Genomic DNA, 14,570 nt, shown 5'->3' with positions numbered 1-14,570 from the left:
CCGAATCTTCTGAGTTCTCTGTTAACGGTCTTTCTTGGAACAGGATGGAAAACAAAATCAACTCAGTATTCAAAATCATGAAGAGCTCCTATTCAAGGATTGCTTTAACATCTTCTCCGTTTTTCCTTCTAACTTTGATTTACTTCCAAGGCCCAGTATCTCGTAGCTGCTTGTGTACATCTAGTATTTAACTGCTCCAGCTAGATTGCAAACACCTGTCTCTGTACTGGATGCGTGGTTTATTTAATAACAAGTTAGTTCATTAGCACGTTTTAGGAGTGAGAATTGGTTTGGGGTTCTTTCTACTATTTCTAAAACTCCCTGGAAGCTTCCTGAATCTTAGTAGATTACATAAGACCGGGGTTGGTGAAAAGCTTTCTGGTACCTCTGGGCAGAAACTGAGCATTCTTTATTTTAAATCATTAAGAAGATTTAAACATACTTTATGATGGTTTAACCATAGCAACATAAAAACAACTAAATTTCCCCCCCCCCCCCCCCTCCACGTTTTTCCCCTCCATAGCTTAAAGGGAGCTGATGCTGGCAACGGGATCCGAGTGTTTGTGCCTGACGTCGGCATGTTCATAGCCAGTCTGACCATCTGGCTGGTCTGTAGGAACATCGTTCAGAAGCCAGTGACTGAAGACGCAGCACAGTATAACCTGGAGTTTGAGAATGAAGAATCGGTAAATCTGACTTTGTGCCTCTTCCTTCTTTGATTTCTGGGGCCTTGACCTTGGTAGGTTGTGACAGTGTAATAGTGAGATATGCACTGTGCTTCATGCCCTCCCGTGCTGGGCGGTTACTTGGCACACCCTCGTGTGGTCCTCACGTGTGGGCATTCTCACCCATGCCTGCCTGGGCCACGAGGAGACAAGTTCGGAGACCATGAGGGCTGCCCTGCGAGAGGCGTCATCCCCTAAGGGCCTGGGCTTGACCCTGTGTCTCTTCACTGTCATCTGCCCTTAACTCAGATGGGGAACCTTTCAAATTTGTATCATAGCCTGTGGTCTAGATACCTTCATTACTGCAATGCTCTTAGAGAAGTAACACCTGGTAGTTGTAAGAGAAAAAAATTAATTCTACCTTAAAGGAGGCTTCCAGTCTGTGCACCTTGCTGTCCCGAGTCAGTGTGTTAACTCCACATGCTTCCATCGAGGTATTTTTAAAGCCCTCCAGAGAAAAAATATATGCATTTGGAAGAGTGTAAGAATGATTAAAATGTATGTGAATTTTTAGCTATGTTTTTAGCTGGACCAGGGAACACGTCAGATTTCACTCCGTGGTGAATGGGAGCACATGAGACAGCTGTCACTCTGTCCCTGACCTGTTTGTTCTAATAACTGCACTTTGTTATGTGAGTCTAGGTAGCATTGACTTAAAAAGTAATTGATTTGGTAATTGAAAGATGAAATTTACAGTGAAAAAAGTTCCTTAAAAGAGTACCTTTGGACATTTGACATAAGACACAAGTACCAAATATTTCATTCATAAGCTTTGGCAAGAAATTAAACCTATAAAACTGAAGTTACTTGAAGTTACTTATATTGAGAATGATAACCACGAAGCCATCAAAGGAAGAAAATTCTCAGTTACAGCAGATGATGTACATGCTTCACAAATAAGCAGCAGTTTACCCTGTATACTTATCAGAAATACAACAATGCAGGAAGAGTGAATATGATTCAATTAACCTCTGCAGACTAGAAATGATGTTATCGCCTAAACTCCTTATGGGTCAAAGATATACAATCACATTGCATATCCATATTCTACTATTTTTAAGACAAATGTTAAAAAAGGTACACGGTGTAAAAATTAATTATAGCAAGGTAATAACTACCCATCTCTTGCATTCAAGTTTGCAAACTACACAACACTTTTTGGTGTCCTGAAAATAAATAAAACTATGAAGGTGCTTTTTCTTCTGGCTGGCTTTATAATTATATGACAATTTAAATTTTTAATCTCCATTTTTACATTTGAAATTTATTTAATAATATTTACAGTTTTGAAAATCAGCTGGCTTAAATAATTACCCCACATTTTCCAGGTTCAGTGAAAATAAATCCATTAACTCAAGCTCTCCAGACTTAGGGTTTTTCATTATTATTATTTATAAAGTGAGGTTGATTTTCAGTTATCCTCATATTATAGATGGCGTGTAAAGGATATTTACTGGGAATTGAGTGGACTCTAAAGTCGGACTTGGAAGCCACCTAAGGTGACTGTGTGATGTTGGGAAAATTGTCTATTGTCTTTTTCTACAAAGCAGAAATTGTTGTGAGGACTTAATAATAAAGGGCACCCGCTCTCCCTCTGCTCTTCTCCAGTTTGAGAGGCAGTAGAACAATAGCAAAAATTTCAAATTCAGGGTCTTGTAGAATGAAAGAAAGCTAAGTTGGAGGGTGTGTTTGAGGCCATCCCACTTGGTAAAAGAATCCCCTCTGTGCCTTTAGTAACAGACAACCATGACTGAATCACAAAGCTTCCTATAAAAAGAGCTTCTGTCTCCAAATTCAAACTCTCTTTTGCCATAAAACTAGGAAAACCTACACTGACCTACGGAAGATAAGGGATGTTAGGTTAAGGTCAAGATCACACATCTGGTGAAGAAGAGACACGATACCATTGACTAATTCTAAAATCATGTCTCCTTCCTGATTCCCCTCGGTTCTCCAAGACAGGATTATGGTACCCCTCTCCCATTTGAAAGTTGTTTAAATATCTGTGCCCTATGTATTATCGATGACATTATTTAACAATAAGGAAAAGAGGGGTAGATACTCTAAACATTATTTATTGGGGCTTTGAAAATACTGAATATCATTATTATGAGGTTGATTTCCCTCTTGGTTAAATTTGTTTGGGTCTAATTTAGTTATTAAGTTCCATTCTCTTAGTACATTCCAGCCCCCGGACGGCCCAGGGGAGCAGGCTAGAATCAGTCTTCTGAGATGAATCCAGGAGGAAATACATCTTACCGGGGAACCATCTAGCTAGAGTCTGAACAGAATAGAAATACATGGCCAGGAGAAATAAGCAAGACAAGTTGTTTTATTTTGAAGTCCCTAGCATACTTCCTGCTACTTGTAAATCTTGGCGTTTGTGTTCTAGATTGCTTGGTTTTTGAGGATCCTTTGGATTTTTTTTTTTTTAATTCCTGGCTTTTTTTTTTTTTTCGGCTGCGTTGGGTCTTTGTTGCTGTGCACGGGCTTTCTCTAGTTGCGGCCAATGGGGGCTACTCTTTGTTGTGGTGCGCCGGCTTCTCATTGCGTTGGCTTCTTGTTGCAGAGCAAGGGCTCTAGGGCACGTGGGTTTCAGTAGTTGTGGCACACGGGCTCAGTAGTTGTGGCTTGCAGGCTCTAGAGTGCAGGCTCAGTAGTTGCGGCACACGGGCTTAGTTGCTCTGCAGCATGTGGGATCTTCCCAGACCAGGGATCAAACCCGTGTCCCCTGCATTAGCAGGCGGATTCTTCACTGCGCCACCAGGGAAGTCCCAAGGATCCTTTGAAAGGATAGTGTTTGCTGGCGTTCCTTCTTCCTTCATTTATCTCAGTGGAGAAACGGCAGATTAATCAATCCTCTGGTGCCTGGGAGAATTCCTTTTCAAATCTAGCATGGTTTCAGCATAGCAACTAATCCCTGGAGAAGGCTCAGGAGTCTTCCCTAATCTTCTTGGACTTGTTAATGAGGCTCAAGTTTGCTGTTTTAAAGGGCATCACAAACCCAGGGATTCCCCCTAAAAATCCCCAGGGGGCATGGGTGGGAGGCTTTGCCCCTGTTCTTGAATTTTACAGAGAGCAGACCTCAGTCAAGAACCAACTCCCCAAGTGCCATAAAACATTCTTTTCCAGCTGACGTATCTGTGGTCTTGTTTATTCGTTCATTTTAATTCAGAAGCAGATCGACAAATCATAACTGGGAAAAAGATTCTGATTCTTAAGCCTTTTAAAAAAATGAATTGTGTTATGAAAATTAAATTGTGTAGAAAGGTTATCTGTGCAATAAAACACCAATTACATCAGTAATTTTACGAAGCTGATAGCATCTGTGTGTTTATATACTTCTAGGTCTTTCTAGCTATTTAACGAGATTTCAGGCCTTATTTTTTTGAAACAGATAATAGTTTAATATACTATTGAACTAAATTTATGATAAATTAAATCTTTATTCAAATAGGAATTTTAGTCTCAACTTAGTCTGCTTCAAGAGGCATCTTCTAAATAGTCTGACAAATCAAACATGAAGGATATAAAGAATATTCCAGTACAAATCATTGCCCATCCATTAAAAATTCAGTGATGTAACATTTAGGTCCTGATAATGTTATTTGGAAATTCCTTCGGAACCTCAAATCTGCACCCTCCTTTCTAATACCTAACGTTCGTTAGTCTACTGTAACATCTGGCACAGAAAATGACCAGCTGGGCTGCACGTCAAGCTTCAACTTTGAAGCTCAAGTTACTATCTTTTTAAGAGCAAGAAACAAAGAATGGAAGAAATCAGTCTCTTTATTGTCACCTTTTAATTAGGCATCTGCTCAGTTCCCACCTGAGATCTAGTCCAGAGTCACCTGCTTTACATTTTCTAGATCCTGACTTTCAAGCACAAAGACACGGTCATCCGTCTCTGTTTGTCTTTGGTTACAGAGATTATTACTGACCCCGAACCACCAGTTTTCTTTTATGAGAACCAGCTAAATTTAGCTCTTCTGACTGCTGTGCTCCCTGTAGAAATGAAGAATTCAGGGAGTGATGACAAAAGCCACAGTTCTAAGGGCGCACAGACCCTTCCTGTTGCCTAAAAGTGTCCTGAAAGGTTCAGGACCCAAATAATTACTTGTGATGAACTAAGATGCAAAGAAAATGCATGTCTTTATTATTAAAATGTCACAAGGTTGAGCAGTGCTGTACCTACCCTGGAACCCACCACTTTCCTTTCCCATCCTCCCATCCATCTGTCTGTTCCTAACTCCAATCAGAACTTTTTTCCGGAGCCTGATCTCTGCTTGGAGCACTGTGCCAAGTCTAGGGTGGGATGAGTCTTTAACTCAGTTTGAATTTATTTTTGCATATTGTGTGAGAGTAGTTTCATTCTTTTGCATGTAACTGTCCATTTTTCTCAACACCACTTATTGAAGAGACTGTCTTTTCTCCATTGTATATTCTTGCCTCCCTTGTCATAGATTAATTGACCATAAATGGGTGGGTTTATTTCTGGGCTCTCTATTGTGTTCTATTGATCTATGTGTATGTTTTTGTTCCAGTACCATACTGTTTTGATTTCTCTAGCTTTATAATATAGTTTGAAATCAGGGAGCATGATACCTCTGGCTTTGTTCTTTCTCAAGATTATTTTGGCTATTTGGGGTCTTTTGTGGTTCCATAAAAGTTTTAGGATTCTTTGTTGTAGTTCTGTAAAAAATGCCATTACTACTTGGTAGGGGTTGCATTGAATCTGTATATTGCTCTGGGTAGTATGGACATTTTAATAATACTAATTCTTCCAACCCTTGAGCACAGTATATCTTTCCATTTATTTGTGTCATCTTCAGTTTCTTTCATCAGTGTCTTACAGTTTTCAGAGTACAAGTCTTTAACCTCCTTGGTTAAATTTATTCCTAGGTATTTTATTCTTTTTGATGCAGTTGTAAATGGGATTGCTTTCTTAATTTCTCTTTCTGATAGTTTGTTATTAGTGTATAGAAATGCAACCAATTTCTGAATATTAATTTTGTATACTGAAACTTTGCTTAATTTGTTTATTAGTACTGATAGTTTTTTGGTGGAGTCTTTAGGGTTTTCTATATATAGTATCATGACATGGGCAAATAGTGCCAGTTTTACTTCTTTTTAATTTGGATGTCTTTTATTTTTTTCTTGCCTAATTGCTGTGGCTAGGACTTTCAACACTGTGTGTAAAAAAAGTGATGAGAGTGGACATCTTTATCCTGTTCCTGATCTTAGAGGAAAAGCTTTCAGCTTTTCACTGTTGAGTATGATGCCAGCTGTGGGTTTGTCATATGTGGCTTTTGTTATGTTGAGGTATGTCCCCTCTATACCCACTTTGTTGAGAGTTTTCACTGTAAACAGACGTTGAGTTGTGTTGAGTGCTTTTTCAGTATCTATTGAGATGATCATATGATTTTTATTCTTTGTTGATTGATCTGTGGATATTGAACCATCCTTGCATTTCTGGAATAAAACTTACTTGATCATGGTGTGTAATCCTTTTACTGTATTGTTGGATTTGGTTTGCTAATATTTTATTGAATATTTTTACATCTATGTTCATTGGAGATATTGGCCTCTAATTTTTTTCTTGTGGCCTCTTTGTCTGGTTTTGGTATCAGGGTAATGCTGGCCTTGTAAAATGAGTTTGGAAGCATTCACTCCTCATCAATGTTTTGGAATAGTTTGAGAAACATAGGTATTAACTCTTCTTCAAATGTTTGATAGATTTCCTCTGTGAAGCTCTTTGGTCCTGGACTTTTGTTTGTTGGAAGATTTTTAATTACTAATTCAGTTTCGTTACTATTATTTGGTCTTTTTAGATTGTCTGTTTCTTCATGATTCAGTTTTGGAATGTTATGTGTTTCTAAGAATTTATCCATTTCTTCTAAGTTGTCCAATTTGTTGGCATATAATTGTTCGTAGTAGTCCCTTATGATCCTTTGTATTTCTGTGGTAACATCTCCTCTTTCATTTATGATTTTATTTATTTAGGCCCACTCTCTTTTTTTCTTGGTGAGACTGGCTAAAGATTTAGCGCTTGTCTTTATCTTGTCAAAGAACCAGCTCTTGGTTTCACTGATCGTTTCTATTGTTTTTTAGTTTCTATTTCATTTATTTCCATTCTGATCTTTATTATTTTCTTCATTCTACTAACTTTGGGTTTTGTTTGTTCTTCTCTTTTTAGTTTCTTCAGGTGTGAGGTTAGTTTGTTTAATTGAGATTTTTCTTGTTTCCCAGGGTAGTCCTGTATCACTATGAACTTCCCTTTTAGAACAGCTTTTGTTGTGTCCCACAGATTTTGGGAAATTGTTTCCATTTTCATTTGGCTCAGGTATTTTTTTACTCTCCTCTTCACTCCTTCATTGACCCAGTGATTGCTTAGTAATATGTTGTTTAGTCTCCATGCGTTTGTGTTTTTTCCAGTTTTCTTCTCATAATTGACTTCCAGTTTCTTACCTTTGTGGTTGGAAAAGATGCCTGATATGATTTCAGTCTTCTTAAATCTATTGAGACTTGTTTTTTGATCTAGCGTGTGATCTATCCTGGGGAAAGTTCCATGTGCACTTGAAAAGAATATGTTTTCTGCAGTTTTGGATGGAATGTTCTGTATATATCTGTTTTCCATCTGATGTAATGTGTCATTGATTTTCTGTCTGGATGATCTATCCATTGAGGCAAATGGGGTATTAAAGTCCCCTACTATTACTGTATTACTGTTCATTTCTTCCTTTATGTCAGTTAATATTTGCTTTATAAATTTACATGATCCTTTGTTGGGTGCATGTTTACAAATGTTATATCCTCTTGTTGTATTGATCCCTTTATCATTATGTAATGCCCTTCGTCTTTTTTACAGTGTCTGTTTTAAAGTGTATTTTATCTAAATATTGCTACTCCAGCTTTTTAAAAAATTTCCATGTGCATGAAATATCTTTTTCTATCCCTTCACTTTCCACCAATGCATGTCTTTAGATCTGAAGTGAGTCTCTTGTTTTTTTATCCATTCAGCCACCCTGTATCTTTTGATTGGAGAATTTAGACCATTCACATTTAAAGTAATTATTGATAGGTATGTTCTGCCATTTTGTTTGTTGTTTTCTCATATTTTTTTTTTTTCCTTTGGTAAACCTTCTCTGTTCTTTTCTTCTCTTGTTCTCTTCCCTTGTGGTTTTATGATTTTCTTTAGTGTTATGTTTGGATTCCTTTCCCTTTATTTTTTGTCTGTCTATTTAAAGGTTTTGGGTTTTGGTTTCCATGAGGCTCACACATAACAATCTGTATAAAACAATCTATTTTAAGTGGATAGTCACTTAGGTTTGAATACATTCTGAAAGCACTACATTTTTACTCCCCTCTCCACATTTTATGCTTTTTATGTTATATTTTACATTTTTTAATTTTGTGTATTCCTTAAATACTTATTGTAGTTACAGTTGATTTTATTGCTTTTGCCTTTTAACCTTCATAATAGCTTTAGAAGTGTTTCATCCACTAACTTTACTATATGTTTGCCTTTACCAGAGAGACTTTTCCCTTTCGCATGTTTTCTTATTTCTAGTTAAGGCCTTTACTTTTCAGGTTGAAAGTCACCCCTTAACATACCTTGTAAGGTTGGTTTAGTGATGAACTCCTTCCGTTTTTGCTTGTCTGAGAAACCCTTTATGTCTCCTTCACTTCTGAGTGACAACCTTGCTGGATGGAGTAATCTTGGTTGTGGTTTTTATTTTCAGCACTTTGAATGTATAGTGCTGCTCCCTTCTGGTCTGCAAAATTTCTGCTGAAATATTCACCAGTAGTCTTATGGGGGTTCCTTTATATGTAACCAGTTGTTTTTCTCTTGCTGCTTTTAAAATTCTCTCTTTATCTTTAATTTTGACATTTTGATTATAATGTGTCTTAGTGTGGATCTTGTTGGGTTCATCTTGTTTGGGACTGTGGACTTTCTAGACCTGGGTGTCTGTTTCCTTTCCCAGGTTTGGGAAGTTTTCAGCCATTATTTCTTCAGATAAGTTCTCTGCCACTTTTTCTCTCTCCTCTCCTTCTGGGACCCCTATAATGTGAATGTTAGTACACTTGATGTTGTCCCAGATGTCCCTTAAACTATCCTCATTGAAAATTTTTTTTTTCTTTTTGTTCTTCTGATTGGATGATTTCCATTACCCTGTCTTCCAGATTGCCAGTCTGTTCTTCTCTGTCATCGAATCTGCTTTTGATTCCTTCTCATGTATTCTTCATTTCAGTTATTGTATTCTTCAGCACAGATTGGTTCTTTTTTTAATATATTCAACTCTTTGTTGAAGTTCTCACTGTATTCATCCATTCTTCTCCTGCGGTCAGAGAGCATCTTTATGACCATTACTTTCAGTTCTTTATCAGATAGATTACTTATCTCCATATCATTAAGGTCTTTTTCTGAGGTTTTCTCTTGCTTTTTTTTTGGGGGGGGGACCATATTTCCTCATTTTGCTGACTGTTTCTATGTAGTAGGCAAAACTGCTGCCTCTCAGTCTTGAAGGTGTGGCCTTGCGTAGGGATGATCCTTCTTGTTCAACCCAGCCTTAGCTCTTGGTGGTCTCTCGAATCTTTGTAGTTCTTGATATGGCCCTGTTGTTGAGGGTGTGTCAGGACCTGTCAGTGTTCTGAGGGGAGGACTCTCATTTAGCACTTAGGCTGATTGGAAACCAGTCTCTCAGGCAACAGCTTCTAAAGTATGCAGATATATACAGTCCTGTGGGGCCACAATTGTAATCCCTGCTGTTGTCCAGATGTGGCGATCTGGATGTGTCCTCTGGGCGACAGTTGCAAAAATCGGGACTCTTGAGGAGTGCACAGGCTCCTTCCTAGGAAGTCTCATTGAGCTGTAGTGAGGCCGAGGGGGTATGAGGATGTTGTCATCCTGCTTACTTCCCTGGGAACCCTTCCTTAGCCTCTAGGCGCGAAAGAAACCTGAGGCTCCAGGTTCCATGAATGGGCCTTTTTCAAAGGAAGCCAGTGGTTGTGTTTGCCTGCTATGTGTGCAGTGCCCTGGGGGTGGTGGCCTGACAAGAGCTCTCTTTCCGATTGCTCCAGTGCCATGGAGCTCAGGGTCTCCATCCCCATTGGCCACCAGGGCCAGGCAATCAAGTTGTGTCTCTATCTGGACTGTATGCTCCTGCTGGCTTCAGCTGGAGAGTGTGGGGGCCAGGCTGGGTCCTTTGCTTTGGGAAGGCAGTGGGAAAATGACTTGACTGTGTGCCCACAGCTTCAGCAATGCAGAGGAGAGTGCCCTGTCTGTGTGCGTGTGTCAGCTTTAGGGCAGGAGCAGGAGGATGCCAAGACCACTCATGCCCAGCCACCTCAGCCACTGGAGCTCTCCGGCTTCAGCAGGTCAGCGGGGTAGTGCTACAATTGCTTAACCCTGTGTCCGAGCTCACCTGCCTGCTCCAGCAGGTTAGGTGGGGAGTGCAATGACACCTCTGTCTCTGGGGAGTGTTTCCACCATCCCCCACCCCTCCACTGATGCCTTTGGATTTATGAATGACTCTCCTTTACATACAGTCTCAGTACGTGTCACACTGCTGTCATTTCACTGGCTTTAGGGTGAGTGAGACCACATGCCTCCCCTGCCTGTCTGGGTGTGGCCCTTTCTGTCCTCTGTTGGGGACCAGGTGTTCAGCTAGTTCTCAGGTTCTTTTCAGGGGAAATTGATCCATGTATAGCTGCATATTTGTCGTGTCCACGGGAGGAGGTGAGTTCAGGCCCCTCCTTCGCCACCACCTTGAACCGCCTTTGACCTGGGAATCTGTAAAGGTCCAGTTGCAGGGCCCATCCCAGACCCATTCGGTCAGAATCTCTGGGAGGCAGGCAAACATATAGTGGTACCAGACCTGATTTTATTAAAACTCCCCAGGCCTGCAGTCCTGACTCACCCAGCGGGTCACTGCCTGCTAATTCAGTGTGTCTTTTGCCTGTCCCTTATTAAACTTTTATTACTCTGTAGGAGGTTGTTGAAAGCATACATCTCTATACTCACTTTTCCAAATGGAACAGGGAACAATTTAACTGCTCTTATACGTTTGGAAAAATAATCTTCCTAAAACAAGCGCAGAAACAGAATAAACTTTTGGCTTTGTCTGTGCAACGCTGTCACGTTAGGCTTACGTAACACACGTGACCCCACGCCAGCACGGCTCCCGTGCTCTCTCTGGCTGCTTGTGTCCACGAGGATGCTATGGATGAGACTTGTTCCTCTTCTGCGATGACCCACATCATGGCCTATTCCTTCCTTGGGCTCTTCTGTTGAGATGAACCCACTCTGTGAGTAAATTGTTAACTAAACAACTCTGACATCTTAGAAAAATGTTCCCTTTGCCTCCAGGATCTTGTGGCTCATTACCTGTGACTCTGATACCCTCCCATCGAAATGTTTTTAATAGCTTGGTTTTACCCAAGAGGAAGAGGAAAATGGATTCCATGGCCTGAGAATCTCTGGTCTAACATCTAAAGGTTGGCTGAAATCAGAAAGAGATTCCACAGATAAATTATTTCAATATATTTTCCAGTTAAGGGAGTCTGCCTATCATACGACTCAAACACAGTATTTTCAGGTAGGATGAGTTGGTCCAAGGTTGCAGATGTCAGCAAGGGCATGGATTCCAGGCTGGTTGCTTCCAAATCACCTTGTGCAGCTCTTTAATCAGACAGATTCCTGGGATTCACTCCCAGAATTTCTGATGTAGGAAGTTTGAGGTGGAGCTTGGTAATCTGTCCTCTTAAAGATTCCCAGGTGATTCTTGGGATTTAGTCCAACCCAGGCTGAATCGTTTAGTGCTTGGGGATAAGGAAACATGATGTTTGGGTTCTACTGAAAGTAATTGATGGTGTCTTCCTGGTCCATAATTGAGTGGGAATAACAGCTAATGCTGTGACTGCTGGGGCGGGGCTGCAGGGTGGGACGCAGTGGTGGGGTGAGACTAGGAGGCCCTGTCCAGGCTCGGGGAACCATGGCCTCTCACACAGTTGACTGTAGCACTTGGAGCATCCTCATGTGAAATGAGATGCTACCTTAGTACATTTGGTGTGTTTCGAAGTCAGGGGCTTTTAAAGAAGATGCATTAAAGCACTTACAATTCTTCAGATAAGTTGTAGACTTTGACCTGGACAACACTGATATGTAATATTTTATTTGGCTTTTTAAACTATAAAGGGCCCCTTTGTCTTTCATTACTACGAGAGCTCAGGAACCAGGGGGATAAATCTTTATTTACAGCTACTCCTTCTTAGCTCCAAGGCCAGGACCAAGTTGGATTCCGACATAGGGACAGATTACAACTCCAGCAACTAAGGCTGTTTGTTGGTAAATATGGTAGGGTGAGCTGAGGCGCTTCCAGGGCATCGGGGTTTACACTGCACATATGGATTGTTTTGGGGACAAAGCCAGCCTGTTACCAAGCCAGCCTGATGTGGCTAATGGCAGTTCTGGCACCGGCCTGGATAGTAGGGGCTCACTTTTGGCTCCCTCTCAGCTTGGCAGGTTTAAAAAGTGTTTTTTAACTGAAAGCCCCGGGGATTCCAGTACAAAAATGCTGGAAAACCTCAAGTACGCTGGTATGTTTATAAAAATCACAGGGGCCCCAGTCCCGCCCAAGAGAGGTCAGGGAAATGCATTTATCTAAGCTCACGAAGTTTCTTGACCAGAGATTTCTATTTGATTTAATCTACATCCGCAGCAATTCCATAACTGAGCAGTAAGTCATTTGTTATGAAAGTTAGGAGTGTGTTTCTGAGTGGGACCAGGCGCCTCTACCTGTGTTCTCTCTCTCTGTCTCCTTGTTCAAGTATGGGAACTGAAGGTTTTGGACAAACTTCCTTCCTCAAGGAGGGATTTTTAGTGTGTCACCCACCTGTTGTGCGGGAGGTATTAAGCAACAGATGCCCCACGTGGAAGGCGCTGTGAGTGCCATAGCCCACACAGCAACTCAGCCTTGTCTCCACAGCAACTCAGCTTGGTCTCCATAGCAACTCAGCTTTGGGAGATGGAGAAGCTGAAGGAGGGCTGGCCTGGGAGCCGGGGCCTTGGACACTGGGCAAGGGCTCCCATGGGGTGGGGACAGCACATCCCAAGGCAAAGAACCTGTGGATTCCGGGTTCTCCATGTGGTTGCCTGCATATGATGTTTCTGGGCCAAGAGATGAGGATAAGGTTGGAGAGACAGACTGGTCCCAGGTGCGGCAGCTCCGACAGGTGGGCGCCTCTGTGTTCTCTCCAGGTCACCTCATCAGACCCTGACTTTGGCAGTGAACCTCAGGTAGACCTCTCCATACTCCAGAGGCCTACACTAGCTGCCCCCCTGGCACCTTCATCTCAGAACTGGATTCCCCCACCTGCTCCACTCCTGGCTGCCCTGATCTCATCAGCAAGGACAACAACAGCACAGGAGCTACCTCTGATCCTCCTCCACCCCTCCTCCCTCCACGTGAAATTTGCCAATCAGTTCTGCTGACTCGACCTCCAAGACATTCGGCCAAGACACGAACGCTCTTCAGCTCCATTCCCTGCCCCCTCCTCCATCAGAACAGCCTCCTGGCTGCAGGGTCCCCCTGCCCTCCCCCTGCAGCCACTGGAGTCACCCTGCGAAACAGATCTTGTTGTTCCCCTCATTGGGTGGAGTGGTTGGTTATCAAAGTCCTGTTAGAGTGGGTTCAAGTGTCGAGGACGTGCCGCCGTGCATCCAGCCAACTCTTGGAGACTTTCACTTTGAAACCCCCAAATGTGGGTGATGCGGGGCAGGGTTAGGGTGGTGGACTGTCCTTCTCCCAGGTGCCCCAGCACCTACAGCTCATCCACCGTCCCAGGAGGGGGCCATGAGCACCTGCCCACAGGTGGGCTGCAGGGGGTGGGCTGATGCACTGGCTGGGGCTCAGCCCTCTTGTCTCTGTGAGGCGGGACGTAGGGGTATCTGCCGACAACGAGGAGAAGCAGGAGGAGGGAGTGGGTCTGGGGACACACGATGGAGGCTCAGCCAGCCCTTCCCACTGCCTGGAAGGCTCTGACCTAGAATTTTCACATGGCTGGTGACTCTGTGACATTCAGATCTCAGCTGAAATGTCACCTCCTCAGAGAGGCTCTCCCAGACCTCAGAATCTAATAAAATAGCTGCCCTGACACTCGCAATCACATCACCCTATTTTAATTCTCAGAATAACATGTATTGCCGTGAGATATTTAGTTGTTAATTTTTTTACTTGTTTACATGTGTGGGGCTCTATCTCTTACTAGAGACACTGGTACATACTGAGCTCTGAACAGATAGAAAAATCTTAATGCGTAAGCCTGAAGCATTCTTTCTCCTTCCAGAAAAATTACAAATGTGCTGTGATGGAATACAGTAGAATGCAAAACCCATTTTGGGTATATGAACTTGAATTGCCTGGGATTAAATCCCTGTGTGTGTATGTGTGTGTCTGTGTTGTGTGTAGGTATGTGTGTGTCTTTGTATATGTATGTGTGTGTATTGTGTCTCTGTATATGTGTCTCTGTGTGTCTCTGTGCGTGTGTGTGGTGTGTGTGTGTGGTGTGTGTACGTGTGTGTGTTGTGTGTGTGTGTGTGTGTGTGTGTGTGTGTGTGTATGTAGGGGAGGGGGTGCATCCCGTAGCCTTGACTTCATCAACAGCCAATGTAAGTCCCGAGTGGTCTGTACCCACCTGGGCAAACAGCACTTACTGAGCTGTGTACCCGTCTCCTGTGCCTGGCTTCCTCCAGTGAGCTGGTGCACAGATGGAGCTTCAGACACCAGCAGTGAATATTATGTAATATCTGAACTAAGTGTATCGAGAAAGTGTATATATATATAT

At 42.1% G+C, this 14,570-nt stretch overlaps 1 protein-coding gene across 1 annotated transcript in view; it reads left to right on the top strand.

The window, feature by feature from the left end:
- The window catches only part of PIEZO2 (piezo type mechanosensitive ion channel component 2), a 340,562-nt gene that overhangs the window by 186,865 nt on the left and 139,127 nt on the right, over positions 1–14,570 (top strand). Inside the window, exon 5 of the mRNA XM_007463290.1 lies at positions 524–686. Coding sequence (XP_007463352.1) covers positions 524–686 — 163 coding nt within the window. The remainder of the gene's footprint in view (positions 1–523; positions 687–14,570) is intronic.

The sequence above is a fragment of the Lipotes vexillifer genome, unplaced genomic scaffold (genome assembly GCF_000442215.2).
Source record: "Lipotes vexillifer unplaced genomic scaffold, Lipotes_vexillifer_v1.1 scaffold848, whole genome shotgun sequence".
Taxonomy (NCBI): domain Eukaryota; kingdom Metazoa; phylum Chordata; class Mammalia; order Artiodactyla; family Lipotidae; genus Lipotes; species Lipotes vexillifer.
This window is presented reverse-complemented; position numbering and strand designations above follow the sequence as displayed.